Below are 16,926 nucleotides of genomic sequence, written 5' to 3'. Positions count from 1 at the left end.
AACGAAGCGATTTCTTTTATTCTATTTAAGAGTAGCTGCAGCGGTATAATTCTGAACAATTGGGGATAAATACGTAGAACTAATTATACTGTATTTAATCCTATTTAAAATTTTTATCCGGATCAATTCCAACGATTAAGAAAGATAAGGTTCAATTGGCTGTAGAATCAATATTTTTAAATCCCTTTCTTGGATTCCTGACCAAAGTGCTGATTCTGCAATACAAATTGTATTTTTTAACGTAAATATAATCTTGCGACTGAAAAAATTCTTTAACTGAGAATTTAAGTTATCAATAGGCTATGCTCATTTTTTTTCTTCCAGGGTTGCAGATTATTTTTATCGCAGCAAGAAACTTATAGTTTATCTCGTTCCTTCAGTTGTCGTACTTTTTCTATGAAAACACTCAATTAAGAATGAAGTAATCCAATACCCACCCCTCTGAAATAGACTTTGTCAGTTGCGCAGGCGTATAAAATTGAAATTGAAATTAACCCTGTATTACGGTAACGGTAATGCCTTGAAGAACAGTCTTTTGAGCTAACTTTTATTCCACACATGACAAAACGCCACCAAATGTAAATGGGTGAGGAATAAAATTTTAGAAAAAAAGTAAATCGTTGATTTTGAATTAAAATGGAATAGTTGTGGGCATCAAGCCATGGCAATTTGTAGAAAAACTCAAGACAGATAGTCTGATTGATTGAGAAGGAAATATGTCATTAACCCCCTTATTAGGATTGCAAAAAATGATGTTAGTTCATTTATTAATAGATAAGTCTATTTATTATCCGTCCATGCGTCATTCCTAGGGCAGAAGAACTAAGGTGGGAAATAGTTATAGAACTAAGATATTCGTAGAATCCATAGTTTTCCAAGTTTTTGGTTAAACAGCACGGGTAAAGGCCGGGAGTTAGTATGCCTCTTTTATTCGACCAATAGTCTGTTTGTTATCTTTTACTAGGGCAAACCAGCCTAGAGTTTCAGGCAGGTTGACCAAGAACATAAAATTGACATAGGACCATTAGATTGCCTGGAATGAGAGGTAAACAAGGCACGCCTACCTATGGTCTTAGGCAGGTTGAACCAAGAGTTTAGAATTGACACAGGACCACAGGAAAATCAGCTTTCATTACCAGACTACGATCGTTTTACTTCGCATTCTTTTATAAAATGTAATCATGAGAAGTCAAACTTATTCTTTAACAGGATAAAAAAAGAAAAAATAATCTAAAGCGTACAAAAGATGTTTCCAATAGAACTTGCATACATCCCATTTATCAATATTTCACAGAGCTTGAAAATAAACAGATAAACGATATGACGAGTTTGTGACTCGAACAGATGGTCTTCAACATAAGGGGACATAAATAGGGACATAAACAAGAATCATAACTGTCAAACCTAATTTTAACAAAGAAAAACAACAATTTAAAATTGAGAAACTTCTAAATAAGCTTCGTTCCTGCTACATAATTGGAAAGCTCCGTTTGACCCCTTCTTTGTGTTCAAAACCACTTTAGACTCAACAAAATGTTTCGCTTTATAATTGCCCAAAGATTTCTATAATAGCATAAGTAAAAGGTGGGAAGGAAAAAAAGGGGAGAAATTTATGGCGGCTTTCGCAAAAAAAGTCTTCTCTTTGTTCTAAACAGATATTAAACAACACAAATAATTTGTCATTCTAAAGCGTGTAAATATGTTAGACGCCACCTTGACAACATGTGGCTGGCCCACCCTAGCAAACAATTCCAGTGGGGGAGAGTTCTTACCTATAGAACGCTGGCATATGTCACTTCTGTTAATAATTCAGAACTTGAATACAAACAGGTAAGTCATGCAACTGGTTCGTCAATCAAACAGAGAGAAACTGAACAGTCAGTTCAGTTAAGTAAATCAGTAAAGTAACTCAGTCAGTAATAAATTATTATGGTTCACTACGATTCCACTCTTAGCAATGGATTTTAACCTGTCGTTCTTTTTTCTCCTTTTTGAGATAAGATTCTTATAAGCAAAAACTAATTCATAGCTTACCACAGCCCTTGACGACATGAATTTCCATAAACTTTTAATTTGAGGAGAATAAATGGTACAAAACATAAATGTAATCCATCATGGACTCACAAGTCAGGGTTGAATATTAACCATAGATTCAGAAATAGGAGTTTCAGAACTAAGCAAAAAGCATAAAAAGAAAATTGCAAAGAAAAAAGAAACAAGAACTAAGAGCTCATATGGCACTTGTGAAGAGGTGGGAAGAGCCAAGAGCTCATATTGTATGAGCTCTAGCAAAATTCTAAGAATCAATAGATTGCTTTAAAAGGAAAATCAGAGGCTTAATGGCGGTCAGGATTTCAAATAAGAGCTCTGGGTCACGAGATCCTTCTAAATATCAAAATTCATTAAGATCCGATCACCCACTCGTAAGTTAAAAATACCTCAATTTTTCTAATTTTTCCTCTCCCTTCAGCCACCCAGATGGACGAATCGGGGAAAACAACTTTATCAAGTCAATTTGTGCAGCTCCCTGACACGCCTACCAACTTTCATCGTCCTAGCACGTCCAGAAGCACCAAACTCGCCAAAACACTGAACCCACCACCTAACTCCACCAAAGAGAGGGGATCCAGTCCGGTTACGTCAATCACGCATCTACGACATTTATAAGCGTTTTCCAAGATTTCCGGTTTCCCCTCCAACTCCCCCTAATGTCAAAATATCTGATTGGGATTTGAAATAAGAGATCCAAGACAGGAGTTCCTTCTAAATATCAAATTTCATTAAGATCCGGTCACCCGGTTAAAAATACCTGAATTTTTCTGATTTTTAAAAATTAACAGCCCGCAGCTCCCTCAAAGAGAACGGATCCGTACCAATTATGTCAATCTCGTATCTATAACTTGTGCTTATTCTTCCCATCAAGCTTCATCCCGATCTCTCCACTCTAAGGGTTTTCCAAGATTTCCGGTTTCCAAGATTTATGTTTCCCCCCTCCAGCCCTCTATGTCCCCGGATCCAATTCGAATTGAGAATGGAGCATATGAGACATAAGATTCTTCTATATATCAAGTTTCATTAAGATCCGATCACCCATTCGTAAGAAACCTCGATTTTCACGTTTTCCAGGAATTCCGGTTTCCCCCTCCAACTCCCTTCAATGTCACCGGATCTGGTCTAAATTTAAAGTGAGAGTTCTAAAGCAAAAGATCCTTCTAGATATCAAATTTCACTAATATCTCCTCGTTCGTAAGTTACAAATACCTCATTTTTCTAATTTTTCTGAATTACTCCACCCCCCCAACTCCACCAAAGAGAGCGGATCTGGTTCGGTTATATCAGTCACCTATCTTGGACTTCTGCTTATTCTTTCCACCAAGTTTCATCCTGATCTCTCCGCTTTAAGCGTTTTCCAAGATTTCTGCCCCCCCCCCTAATGACACTGGATCCGGTCGGGATAAAATAAGAGATCTGAGTTTCGAGGTTCTTCTAAATATGAAATTTAATTAAGATACGATCACTCTTTCGTAAGTCAAAAATACCTCATTTTTTCTAATATTTTAGAATTAACCCTCCCCCCGACTCCCTCAAAGAGAGCAGATCCGTTCCGGTTATGTCAATCCCGTATCTAGGACTTGTGCTTATTTTTCCCACCAAGTTTCAACCCAATCTCTCCACTCTAAGCGTTTTCCAAGATTTTAGGTTCCACCCCCCAACTCCACCTTCACCGGATCCGGTCGGCATTTAAAACAAGAGCTCTGACACACGATATCCTTCTAAACATCAAATTTCATTAAGATATCGGATCGTAAGTTAAAAATACCTCATTTTTTAATTTTTCAGAATTAAACCTCCTCCCCCAACTCCCCCAAAGAGAAAGGATCCGTTCTGGTTATTTCAATCAAGTATCTAGGACGTATGATTATTTTTACCACCAAGTTTCATCCCGACCCCTCCACTCTTTGTATTATCCAAGATTTTAGGCCCCCCCCAACTCCCCCCGATGTCACCGGATCCGGTCGGGATTTAAAATAAGAGCTCTGAGACACGCTATCCTTCCAAAAATCAAATTTCATTAAGATCCGATCACTCCTTCCTAAATTAAAAATACCTCATTTTTTTCTAATTTTTCAGAATTAACCCTCCTCCCTCCTCCCAAATCCCCCAAAGAGAGTGGATCCGTTCCGGTTATGTCAATCACGTAACTAGGACTTGTTTTTATTTGTTTCATCCTGATCCCTCAACTCTAAGCGTTTTCCGAGATTTTAGGCTCCCCCCACCAATTCCCCCCAATGTCACCGGATCCAGTCGGGATTTAAAATAAGAGCTCTGAAACACGATATTCTACCAAACTTCAAATTTCATTAAGATCAGATCACTCCTTCGTAAGTTAAAAATACCTCATTTTTTCTAATTTTCAGAATTAACCCCCCCCCAACTCCCCGAAAAAGAGCAGATCATTCCAGTTATGCCAATCCCGTATCTAGGACTTCTGCTTATTTTTCCCACCAAGTTTCAAACCGATCTCTCCATTCTAAGCATTTTCCAAGATTTTAGGTACCCCCCCCCCCAATTCCCCCCAATGTCACCGGATCTGGTTGGGATTTAAAATAAGAGCTATGAGACACGATATCCTTCCAAACATCAAATTTCATTAAGATCCCATCACCCGTTCGTAAGTCAAAAATGATTCATTTTTTTCTATTTTTTTCCGAATTAACCGACCCCCCACTCAACCCCGCCTCCCGATGGTCAAATCGCGAAAACGACTATTTCTAATTTAATCTGGTCCAGTCCCTGATACGCCTGCCAAATTTCATTGTCCTAGCTTACCTGGAAGTACCTAAAGTAGCAAAACGTGGACAGACAGACCGACAGAATTTGCGATCGCTATATGTCACTTGGTTAATACCAAGTGCCATAAAAACGGAAAATTTTGATAGAGCAATTATTCTTTTTCTGTCTTCTTTTCATTCTGCTTCGTCATTTTTATCTCAATTAAATAAATAAATAAAAGTTCGAATGTGCTACACACTGCATTCGCAGTGACTCCAGACTATCTTTGCTTTGTTCTCATAGGAGTATTCTCTTGTTCTCTACCCCGTGTTGTTTTGAATACTAAAGAGTTCAATCAAGAGTTAAAAGACCTCTTGGAATAACATAATACAATAAGCTTGTGTTGTTTCATTGAAACACATGATTTGCATTCAAAAAATATTACTATCTCTAAAAACTTGGTTTTTTAAATAAAAGGAAATAAAAGGAAAAGGACCATACTCTTCATTAAATAGTGTCTCAAAATTAAAAGTGTATCTATTGAATCAATATAAATAAATTTCAAAGTTCACATCAAACAGAAATATGACCTCACCTTTGATAAGATTTCTGCTTGTGATCCATGTACATCTAAGTCTGAAATACTCCTGAAGAGATCTTCAGGGAGTAAAACACCAGGAACACCAAGTCGATTGAAAAACTGTAACAAAAAGAAAAATTAGAACAAAACTCATTCTTTCAGTTCTGAACTACTCTACATAAAGTTTTCAGCTGAAACCTTTTCAATTTTGAAGAAGACAGAAAAACAATAATTTTTAGATATTTTACGAAAGCAGTCCATCATCTACAGAAAAAATTTATTAATTTTTGTTTTAAAGATGTAAAGTCAATTTCGAAGTGATTTGGCTGTAAAAAATGTATGAAACAATTTTCTGAGAAAATCTTTTCAAAAAGATGAAAATAAATTGTGATTGCGACAAGCTTGAAAGCTTACCGTATTTGGTATTAATAAATAAATAAATGGAAGAAAATATAGATAAAACAAAACTTAAAAATATATAGGTAAACCGCGGCTTCTTGTCAGTCTATGGAACGGAAAAAGATACCAGGTAGCATTTGCATTAAATTACCGAAACTTTTTTTTTTAATCATGGTTGCAGCTCTTTATTAAATCTGGCAACTACGGCCCGTGAAAGCTAAAATTTAAAAGACAGGTTTTTAAAGATACTGTCTAGAAAGAAATATTTCCAATGTAACGCTATCTCATAAATAATCATTTTCATCCAGATTCAAAAACACGGTAGTTCGTAATCACAAGAAAAAACTTTTGAAAATTTCAAAAAAGAGCTAGAACTCTATCAAAATGATGTCCATTTAAAAAAAAAATTGATATTTACAGTGAACAATAAGGTTCCTGCACAATGGGCAAGATCAGTCATAAAATAAATACGAAAAATAGGAAAACAATTAATTTAGCTGGCAGAATATTTAAACCTCCAAGAGTAACCAATCAAACGCCTAAATGGAATTATCAATTGTAGCTATAATCAACGCTAATCAAAGGACGTTTGTCAACCAGTTCGTGGCAACAAGCTGTAAGTGAAGAGCGACCCGCCTCAATAGTAACCAAAACTCTAAAAAAACAAAATGTAGATAGCAACAGATATATCAAAAGGGTCGGCTTATGTTGCTGATTTCAAATATATAAGTTTCATTATGTTTAGTCCTGCCCTTCAAAGGCTACAAGCCTGAGAAAATTTGCCTGATTTTCGTAAAAAGGGGAAACACTCCCTGAAAGTCATAGAATCTTAATGGAAATGACACCATCAGATTCAGCGTATCAGAAAACCCTACTATAGAGGTTTGAAGCTCCTATATGCAAAAACGTGGAGTTTTGTATTTTTTGCCAGAAGAAGATCGCGGATGAGTGTTTATTTGGGATTTTTTTTTTTCAGGGTTGATCGTATCTACCCAGTAGTCCTATAATATCGTGGAAAAGGCATATTCGAATGGAAATTATAAGTTTTAGTACCCTTTTTTAATAACCAAAAAGATTGGAGGGCAACTAGGCATCATCTCACGCCCCTTTTTTCTCAAAATCATCCGATCAAAATTTTGAGATGGCCATTTTGTTCAGCATAGTTGAATGGACGAATAACAATGCCTTTGGAGATATTAAGACCCCCCACAGCTCCTGTCTAAAGGTATTTAAGTGAAAATTAGCCCATTGTTTATGTATAGTATTTGTTAATGGGAAGTGTGTATAATTTTTCTTTTTTTTTTGGGGGGGAATTTTCTGCTGGGATGATTTTCCACGGGGAGAATTTGCCATGGGTGTAGGGAAATTTCCCAGAAGTTAGTTTTTCAAGGGAAATTTTATACTGGGGGAATTTGCCAGAATTCCTATACGAAATTCTTCGCAAGAATTATGTCTTGCTTTCTCTTGACCGACTTAAAGCGTGGAGATGATAAGGGCAATTGTCTGGGGTAAATTTTTACCAGGACTGAAATGTCTAGAGACTATATACGCGGGGAGGAGGGATTTTTCCGGGGAGCTAGAACCAGATTTCCAGCCTTATTTAGAAAAACTATCAGAAATAAAAAAAGTTTTTTCGACTGAAAGTAAGGAGCAACATTAAAACTTAAAACGAACAGAAATCACTACGAATACGAGAGGGTTGCTCATCCTCAACACCTCGCTCTTTAAACTAAAGTTAGAATTTGTGTCCCAATTCTTTAAGAACGACTCCTGAAACACAAGCTTCGTTTAATTAAAACAATAAAAATCTTTTATTTAAGTACTAAAAACTTTTTATTACATGTAAATATATATATATATATATATATATATATATATATATATATATATATATATATATATATATATTTATGTATAAATTATATGTATAAAATGCTGTTTCTTCTGTGAACCAGGGTATGAGTGGATCGCATTTTGTTTACGTCAGCAAGAACTCCTCGACTGTAAAATCGGAAGTACACATTGGTTCATGGTTTTAAGAGCATTTTTATGCGTCAAATCTACTATTTTTCATTTCTTTTATTTACATTATGGCTTTGTGTGTGGGGTGTTGTTTTTTAACAATAAAGTGACTTGCTAAATCTACAGAACTTATTTTTTCTCCTTGGACGACACGATTAATAAAAAAAAAAAAAAACACCAAAAAGAAGTTTTTTAAAGAAGAGTGAAAACCCACATTAAAACTTAAGACGAGCAGATATAAAAGTAAAATAATTATTCAAAATTAAAACTTTGCCTCATTGACGATTAATAACTAATTTTTTTTCATTTGCAAACCAGCCAAAGAAGGTAGTACGCAATTTTTACCCGAAATTACGATTTTGTATATAAGGTAAGTAATTCCATAATATACCTTTGGTATATTTATTTTCCATATAGATCGTTCTACGGATGTCAAAATTTTATTTTGGTTTTGGTTCTATTTTTGTCTTAAATGCCCCATGGCAATTATTATACGAAACGAGATTTTAAAAATGTTTATTTTTTTAAATAAAATGAAAGTCAATACATACAGAGAAAATATACGATAGAATTGTTTCTTTAGTGAATCATGTTATTTCTGCGAGGGGTATACGCCGGACAAGGTTTGTCTAAGCTTCGCTTCATCGAGCGAAGCTTGGTCTCATGATACTATTATATTAATTCTAGAATCCTATTAGGAACTTGTTTGACTATTTTAACCTTAGAAGATGCAATTCATTTAGGAGAGCATCGACAGTAACTAATGGAAACCACAAGTTCATATTTTTTTTTCCACTGGGTGCAATTTTCGAAATTAATCTCAAAAGCAAGTATAATAACGTTAGTTAATTGGATGTTTCTCTTTTAGAATGATATTTGATTGTCTTTAAAGCCTTTGTTTTATTTTTGCTAGAATTAAGCTTTCCGCCGTCAAAGACCTGTTCATCATGAAAAATGAAATAATTTAACCTTGCACGTAATACTGAGTATCAGTTGAAAAATGTGAAGCTGGTTGAAAATTGAACATTCAGTTTGTCATTTGTCTTTAAACTCTTCAAATAGCACTAGCAAGATAAAAAAAAATTCAATGTCAATATGTTGGAGTAGGAAAGCATCGTAAAATATTAACATAATATTACGAAGTTTGTACTACCATAAAAATTTGGTTTGTATTTTTTCAGCTTTCTTATGCGGAATATTTGGCACCATTGGAAAAATGAAAAGTTGGTTCAAAATCACTCATTCAGTTTTACTTTTTGACATATTGCCGTGGTTTTGAGCATAAAAGCGATGATGTTCCTTTCTAAACCAAAATTATGTTGACTTTACCTTTCTTTCGAACTTTTCCTTTGTTTTGGTTCCTTCCTTACTTGAGCATAGTATTAATTTTATCAGTAAAAATCAAGTAAAATATCAGTAAAATAGTATCAGTAAATCAGTAAAATAGTATCAGTAATCAGTAAATCAGTAAAATCAGTAAAATAGTATTAATTTTATCAGTTTGTACTACCATAAAAATTTGGTTTGTATTTTTTCAGCTTTCTTATGCGGAATATTTGGCACCATTGGAAAAATGAAAAGTTGGTTGAAAATCACTCATTCAGTTTTACTTTTTGACATATTGCCGTGGTTTTGAGCATAAAAGCGACGATGTTCCTTTCTAAACCAAAATTATGTTGACTTTACTTTTCTTTTGAACTTTTCCTTTGTTTTGGTTCCTTCCTTACTTGAGCATAGTATTAATTTTATCAGTAAAAAAAATTAAATACTGGTGAAAGATCAGTTGATTTGAGTTTAGAAACTTTAAGAAAGTTTAGAAACTTGACTCAAATTTTGAACACACTGATAGTTTCTTTTTTTCCTCCTTGCTTATCTTGTCTTTTCTTTTGCTTTCCTTTCTTTTTTGCTTATAAAACATATTCAGTGTCGCTTTAATGTTTTGAAATAATAGTTCAACACTGCTTTCAAACACAAAAATAGCGTCCCTTTTTGAAGTCCCAGAGTCTAAATTTGTCCTAGCTAAAGATGGGAACGCGGTCAGAACGAGATGATGGAATAAGATGGGAATAAGTCAGATAACGAGAAAAAAGAAGGGAATAGGTCAGAAGGAGAGATTTAAAGTGGGATGGGGGAAAACACTCAGCATGTGTTAAACCGTGATAAAGTTGCAGGGAATAATATAAAAAAGAACGATAATTATCTTTTTACAATTTGGAGATGAAGGAAGATTCATTTTGCGAAGATTAGTCAGAGACAGTAGTAAAAGGATTAAAAAATGGTAAACACATCATGCTCTAACAATGTATTGAGCTGATGAAACATGGTTTTTATTAGTGTCGTCGATTGATTAATGCAAAAACTAAAACCTAAAAATTTACTTGGAAACATATAGGCCTAACCTTGATCTACAATAACCGACTCAAAATGTTTCATTAATAACTCTGTTCAATAAATCCACGGGTAATAATTTTTTTTTACCTTTTTCTTGGCTGTTAAGCTTCTTATAACCATTTTTTATAAGGTGATTCCTTTATGAATAGCAATAACAAATGTAGCAAATTCATAACATAATTTAAAGAGGAACTGCAATTTTTCCTTGCAGTTCGGATTATGTTTAGGCTTGATATATGACAAAATAAAAGTACAGGATGCTTTTATTACTTATATATAAGCAGCTGACATATATATAAACAATTAAATATATAAAAAATCAGTATTAATTCTTCTATTCAGGGTTTTCGAATATGGTGATTTTAAAGGCACAGTTTTCATTTCGATCCGACACCATTTTTAAGCGGTTTCAGGCTATTTTAAGAAATTCTCATTGATCCGTTTTTGCAGTACTTTTACCGGGGTCGCCAGACCCCGGCACTTGGCACGCGGCACGCGGCAGGCTTCTGTATATGGATTCTCATTGTCGCTTGTCTTCTAACCACAAATATTTTGAGACACTTTGCTGTCTTTTTAAATTGCAGTCTTTTCAAGAATATTTGATCATAAAAATCAGATTTTTAACAAAGATATCTACTAAGCTTCAAACTTTTGGTTTTCTTTTTAAGGTTTTTGAATTGTTGTAATTACCAGTTTTTTGCTCTTTACGCTATTTAACGTATTTTCATACTAAACTTTCAAAGATATTTGATTATCAAAGGAGGTCCAATTTCTACCAAAGATTTCTACTATGCTTTAAACTTTTGGTTTTCTTTTAAGGTTTTTGAATTGTTGTAATTACCAGTTTTTAGCTCTTTACGCTATTTATCGTATTTTCATACTAAACTTTCAAAGATATTTGATTATCAAAGGAGGTCCAATTTCTACCAAAGATTTCTACTATGCTTTAAACTTTTGGTTTTCTTTTTAAGGTTTTTGAATTGTTGTAATTACCAGTTTTTTGCTCTTTACGCTATTTAACGTATTTTCATACTAAACTTTCAAAGATATTTGATTATCAAAGGAGGTCCAATTTCTACCAAAGATTTCTACTATGCTTTAAACTTTTGGTTTTCTTTTTAAAGTTTTTGAATTGTTGTAATTACCAGTTTTTTGCTCTTTACGCTATTTAACGTATTTTCATACTAAACTTTCAAAGATATTTGATTATCAAAGGAGGTCCAATTTCTAACCAAAGATTTCTACTATGCTTTAAACTTTTGGTTTTCTTTTTAAGGTTTTTGAATTGTTAAAAGTTAAAATAGTTAAAATATATAGTTAAAATAGTTAAAATATATACAAATATTTTGCAATTAGTAGTTTTGTGTCTTCAGTTGTTGTGCAATCTAATGTCTTTTCATTCTGCAGTCTGTTCAAAGACATTTGATAATTAAAGCTAATCCGGTTTCTAGCAACGATATGTGTTAAGCTTCAATCTTTGGTTTTCTTTGTTAAGGTTTTTGAATTGTTGTGACAGGGCCTTCCTACTGATATTCTATAACTGGTTGCGTTTAAAAAGGTGTTCGTTTTTAAGGCTTTTGAATTATTGTAACCCCTTAAAATATAAATTTGCAATTACGTTTTTTGCTCTTTGCGTAATTTAATGTCTTTCATTCTGAAGTCTATTCAAAGTAGTTTATTATTACACCAAGTCCGATTTTTAACAACGATTTCTGCTAAGCTTCAAACTTTTGTTTTCTGTTTTGAGGTTTGGAATTGTTGTAATCCCTTGTCAAAATATATGCAAATATTTTTGCAAGTACCAGCTTTTGCTCTTTAACTATTTAATATAAACTTCTCCATACATGGAAATCTTCAATTTTTCCACATAAGCGTGACAAGTGTGATAACGTCATTGTAATACTGATACATATAAAAATGACGACACTCAAATAAATATATATTTTTCCAAAATTAAAGCTCATAGCAAATTTTCTCAAACTTCTTACCTATCTAGATCGTTTTTAGGCCAATCCCAGGATACTAATTTCCCGAAAAAATATGGAGCCGTTTTCGAGAAAAAAACACATACATACATACATACACAATTATTGCTCACTTATAAATATAGTATACTAGCTGTTGGGGTGGCGCTTCGCGCCACCCCAACACCTAGTTGGTGGGGCGCTTCGCGCCCCCCCAAGCCCCCCGCGAGCGTAAGTCGTTACGCGCCATATTAGTTACGCGCCATTGTAGTTGTGTCCCTGTGTCCCACCTGTGAATATAGATAGATTTATATATGTGTTTCAAACTACGTAAAAATTGCGAATATACAACATTCTTGGCTTTGCCACTACTGGGAGCTTTCCGTTTCCAATTGCCAGCAATTGATCTGAAAATGTTTGACCAGAGTCATCGTTTTGCAATCGGACACGCATATTTGTAGTTAATTTTAATATTTTTACGTGTGCCCATAAATTAGAATTTTTCAGGCAAGCATTCATTTCGTCTGCAGGAGTTAAACTACGTAAAAATTGCGAATATACAACATTCTTGACTTTCCCATTGTCTGTGCATATACAAAGCCGTATGTACTAATAATGACGTCATATGCAAACGCTCTTTTTACAAACAAACAAACACGCATACACACAACTCGTTTTTATATAGATAGATAGATAGATAGATACAATACAAATTAACTGCGTAAAACTTGCGAATATACAACATTCTTCGCTGTCCAATTGTCGCTGCATATAAATAGATTGTCAGGTTTACCGACCCTCGAACATGCAACGTACAATTGTCCATGGGAAAAACAATCAGTATTAAGATCTATACCATATTTTTCTAATGATTGACCTTGAGCTTTGTTAATGGTGATTGCAAATGCTAATCGAATTGGGAATTGCAATCTTTTAAATTGAAAAGGCAGATCCGTTGGAATCATGGGAATGCGAGGAATAAGAACAGCCTCACCCTCAAAAGGCCCTGTCAAGATTGTGGCCTCTATTAGGTTTTCCATTGTTTTTTTTTTTTTTTTACGGCAAGTCGCGTGCCATTGCAAAGCTTTGGTGGGTTGATATTTCTTAAAAGTATTATTGGTACGCCTATTTTTAGTTGTAGCACGTGTGGTGGAAACCCTGAAGATCTATGGAATTTAAAAATTCAGATGGATAATTAACCGCTTCATTTGGTTCCAAAACTTTGTCGACTGACTTGTAAAGGACTGCCTGGTCTCGAATCTTGGTCAAAACAATATTGTTGATTTCGTGGACGTCTATATTTTTGGGTGCGAGAATCGCTCTTTCACTTAGCCATTTATTATTTTTATAATTTTTTAGAATATTCGGAAAAACTTTTTCAATCAATTCATTTTTGGACGTCACTAAATTACAGAAATCAGCAGGTAGTTGTATACGTCCTGAAATTGAGTCTACTGGGAGCTTTCCGTTTCCAATTGCCAGCAATTGATCTGAAAATGTTTGACCAGAGTCATCGTTTTGCAATCGGACACGCATATTTGTAGTTAATTTTAATATTTTTACGTGTGCCCATAAATTAGAATTTTTCAGGCAAGCATTCATTTCGTCTGCAGGAGTTGATCTAGGTATTATAGGTAATGTTTGCCTGAAATCTCCCGCAAGCAATATTAATGTGCTGCCAAAGGGTTTCGACTTCCCTCTCAAATCTTTCAAGCATTGATCCAGAGCCTCGAGCGATTTTTTGTGTGCCATTGTGCACTCATCCCAAATAAAAAGTTTGCATTGCTGCAATACTTTACCCATCCCAGATGATTTGGAAATATTGCACGTGGGAGTTTCTGTAGAATGCAAATTCAGAGGCAATTTCAAAGCGGAATGAGCAGTTCTTCCACCAGGCAGCAATGTTGCGGCTATTCCGGACGACGCAATTGCCAACGCTATATCATTTTTTGATCGAATTGATGCCAGAATCAGTTTTATCACAAACGTTTTACCAGTACCTCCTGGCGCATCCAAATAAAAATTTCTCCAACGTTGTTATCGACACAATGCATTATCGTATCATAAATGTCTTTTTGCTCCGACGTTAACTTGGAAATGTTATTTTGTACATACGACAAAAGATCACTCGTACTGTAACTTTGTTCACGATCCAATTCTACACATGTCGAAACAGCAGCGATACGGTTAGGTGAAGGCATTCCCAAATCCTGAAGAGGTTTGTTTGCCATACGTACGCACAAATCTTCTATAATAACTAAAGTGTAGTTATAAATTTCTGATGTAAAATCAAAAGTCATATCTGACGTCTCTAACTGTTTTCGATGGAGTATATCTTCGGACATTTTTGACTTATATTTTTCCCATAACTCTGTAGGAGCTGATGGAGAGCAAGTTGTTAAAATGATGCCAAACAATGCACGAATTTGACTTGGGGTTATCCCAGTGTTGGTCATTCTCCAATAAATTCAGAGCTTGGCATGCACTACGGTAAGTGTCATGTATAGTACCGTTTACAGTTCTCAAATACTCAAAGGATGTCGGACCGGGTACATTCACCAAAAGCAGGCGTAGAAAGAAGCATTCATGTTGATTGGGATGAACGGTGTAGAGTCTTCCTATCGTGGTATCTTTGAAGATGGTAGGTTGGCCGTCGACTGACTGGCTTCACTATGAAATACATATCGCCTAACCTTTGTTTTTTTAACTAAAATCTGGTAGGCATTGATGACCTTATCCAAGTCAAAATCCCAAACCCAATCATCATCGCTATCATTTTCAGTTTTGATATGTTTTGACTCTCGCTGTCCAGGTGGATCTTCATCTAACTGCGCGGTTTTGCGTTCTTTAGCCTCAAGCCTGTTTCCTTGCTGTTCTTTTGATTCCTCGGCACGCTTTCTTTTCAGACTTTCTCTATCAGCAGCAAGTTTTTTGGCATAGACTCTTTGAGCATCTTCATCGGCTTTTGCCATTGTAAGTTCATCAGTCATTTTAAACTTAAACATTAATAGATTTCTACGTAAACATATATGTCTTCATTTTATATAATCATATCATCATTATCATCATTTTATCATCATATTATTTCATCATTTTAAACTAAAGTCCCAGAAAAACTACGATTCTTATAAAATGCTTAAAAATAATTTGCCCTCCGGTGAAATTTGAAGGTTAGTTCAATACCTTTATACTGACTATGGTTGTTTTGTTGTAATTGCTCTGTAGACTGGAACTAAAAGTAAACAAGAGCTAAGAGCTCATATGGCACTTGTGACGAGACAAGAAGAGCTAAGAGCCAAGAGCTCATATGGTATGAACTGTAACAAAATTCTAAGAATCAATAGATTGATTTAAAAGGAAAATCAGAGGCTTAATGCCGGTCAGGATTTAAAATAAGAGCTCTGAGTCACGATGTCCTTCTAAATATCAAAATTCATTAAGATCCGATCACCCACTCGTAAGTTATAAATACCTAATTTTTTCTAATTTTTCCTCTCCATTTAGACCCCCAGATGGTCGAATCTGGGAAAACGACTTTATCAAGTCACTTTTTGCAGCTCCCTGACACGCCTACCAATTTTCATCGTCCTAGCACGTCCAGAAGCACCTAACTCGCCAAATCATTGGACCCCTCCCCCAACTCCCCCAAAGAGAGCGAATCCAGTACGATTATGTCAATTACGTATCAAGGACATTTGCTTATTCTATCCACCAGGTTTCATCCTGATTCCTCCACTCCAAGTGTTCTCCAAGACTTCCCCCTCCAATTCCCCCTCCAATGTCAAAAGATCTGGTCTGGATTTTAAATAAGAGCTCTGAGACACGAATTCCTTCTAAATACCAAATTTCATTAAGATCCGATCACCTATTAGTAAGATATAAATCCAATTCATATTTACCCAAATTTTCACGTTTTCCAAGAATTCTGGTTTCCCCCTCCAACTCCACCCAACGTCACAGGATCTAGTCGGAATTTAAAATTAGAGCTTTAAAGCACAAGATCCTTCTAAATATCAAATTTCATTAAGATCTGGTCACCCTTTCGTAAGTTACAAATACCTCAATTTTCATAATTACCCCCCCCCCCGCAACTCCACCAGAGAGCAGATCCGGTCCGGTTAAGTCAGTCACGTATCTTAGACAGGTTTTTATTCTTCCCATCCAGTTTCATCCTGATCTCTCAGCTTTAAGTATTTTCTAAGATTTCCGGCCCCCCCAACTGCCCCCCAATAACGCTGGATCCGGCTGAGATTTAAAATAAGAGATCTGAATTACGAGGGTCCTTCTAAATAAGAAGTTTCATGAAGATACAATCACTCCTTCGTAAGTTAAAAATATGTCGTTTTTTCTATTTTTTCAAAATTAACACACACACACACCCCAATAGAGCGGATCCGTTCCAATTATGTAAATCACATATCTAAGACTTCTGCTTATTTTTCCCACCAAGTTTATCTCGGTCCCTCCAATCTGAGCCTTTTCCGTGATTTTAGGCTCCCCCCCCAATACCTCAAGATCCGGTCCGGATTTAAAATGAGAGCTTTGAGACACGATATTCTTCTAAACATCTATTTTCATTGAAATCCGATCACCCCTTCGTAAGTTAAAAATACCTCATTTTTCTAATTTTTCAGAATTAACCCCCCCCCCGCAACTACCCCAAAGAGAACGGATCCGTTCCAGTTATGTCAATCATGTATCTAGGACTCGTGCTTATTTTTCCCACCAAGTTTCATCCCGATCCCTCCACTCTAAGTGTTTTCCAAGATTTTAGGTTTCCCTTCCCAACCCCCCCCC

At 35.2% G+C, this 16,926-nt stretch overlaps 1 protein-coding gene across 2 annotated transcripts in view; it reads right to left on the bottom strand.

Annotated features, from left to right (window-relative positions):
* LOC136031771 (serine/threonine-protein kinase RIO3-like) overlaps window positions 1–16,926 on the bottom strand; it is a 149,093-nt gene that overhangs the window by 40,561 nt on the left and 91,606 nt on the right. For both annotated transcript variants that reach the window (XM_065711524.1, XM_065711525.1), the window contains exon 11: window positions 5,369–5,473. In XM_065711524.1, the coding sequence (XP_065567596.1) occupies window positions 5,369–5,473 (105 nt within the window). The remainder of the gene's footprint in view (window positions 1–5,368; window positions 5,474–16,926) is intronic.

The sequence above is a fragment of the Artemia franciscana genome, chromosome 10 (genome assembly GCF_032884065.1).
Source record: "Artemia franciscana chromosome 10, ASM3288406v1, whole genome shotgun sequence".
Classification (NCBI taxonomy): domain Eukaryota; kingdom Metazoa; phylum Arthropoda; class Branchiopoda; order Anostraca; family Artemiidae; genus Artemia; species Artemia franciscana.
The sequence above is the reverse complement of the archived record's forward strand: the minus strand, read 5'-3'. Positions and strand labels throughout refer to the sequence as shown.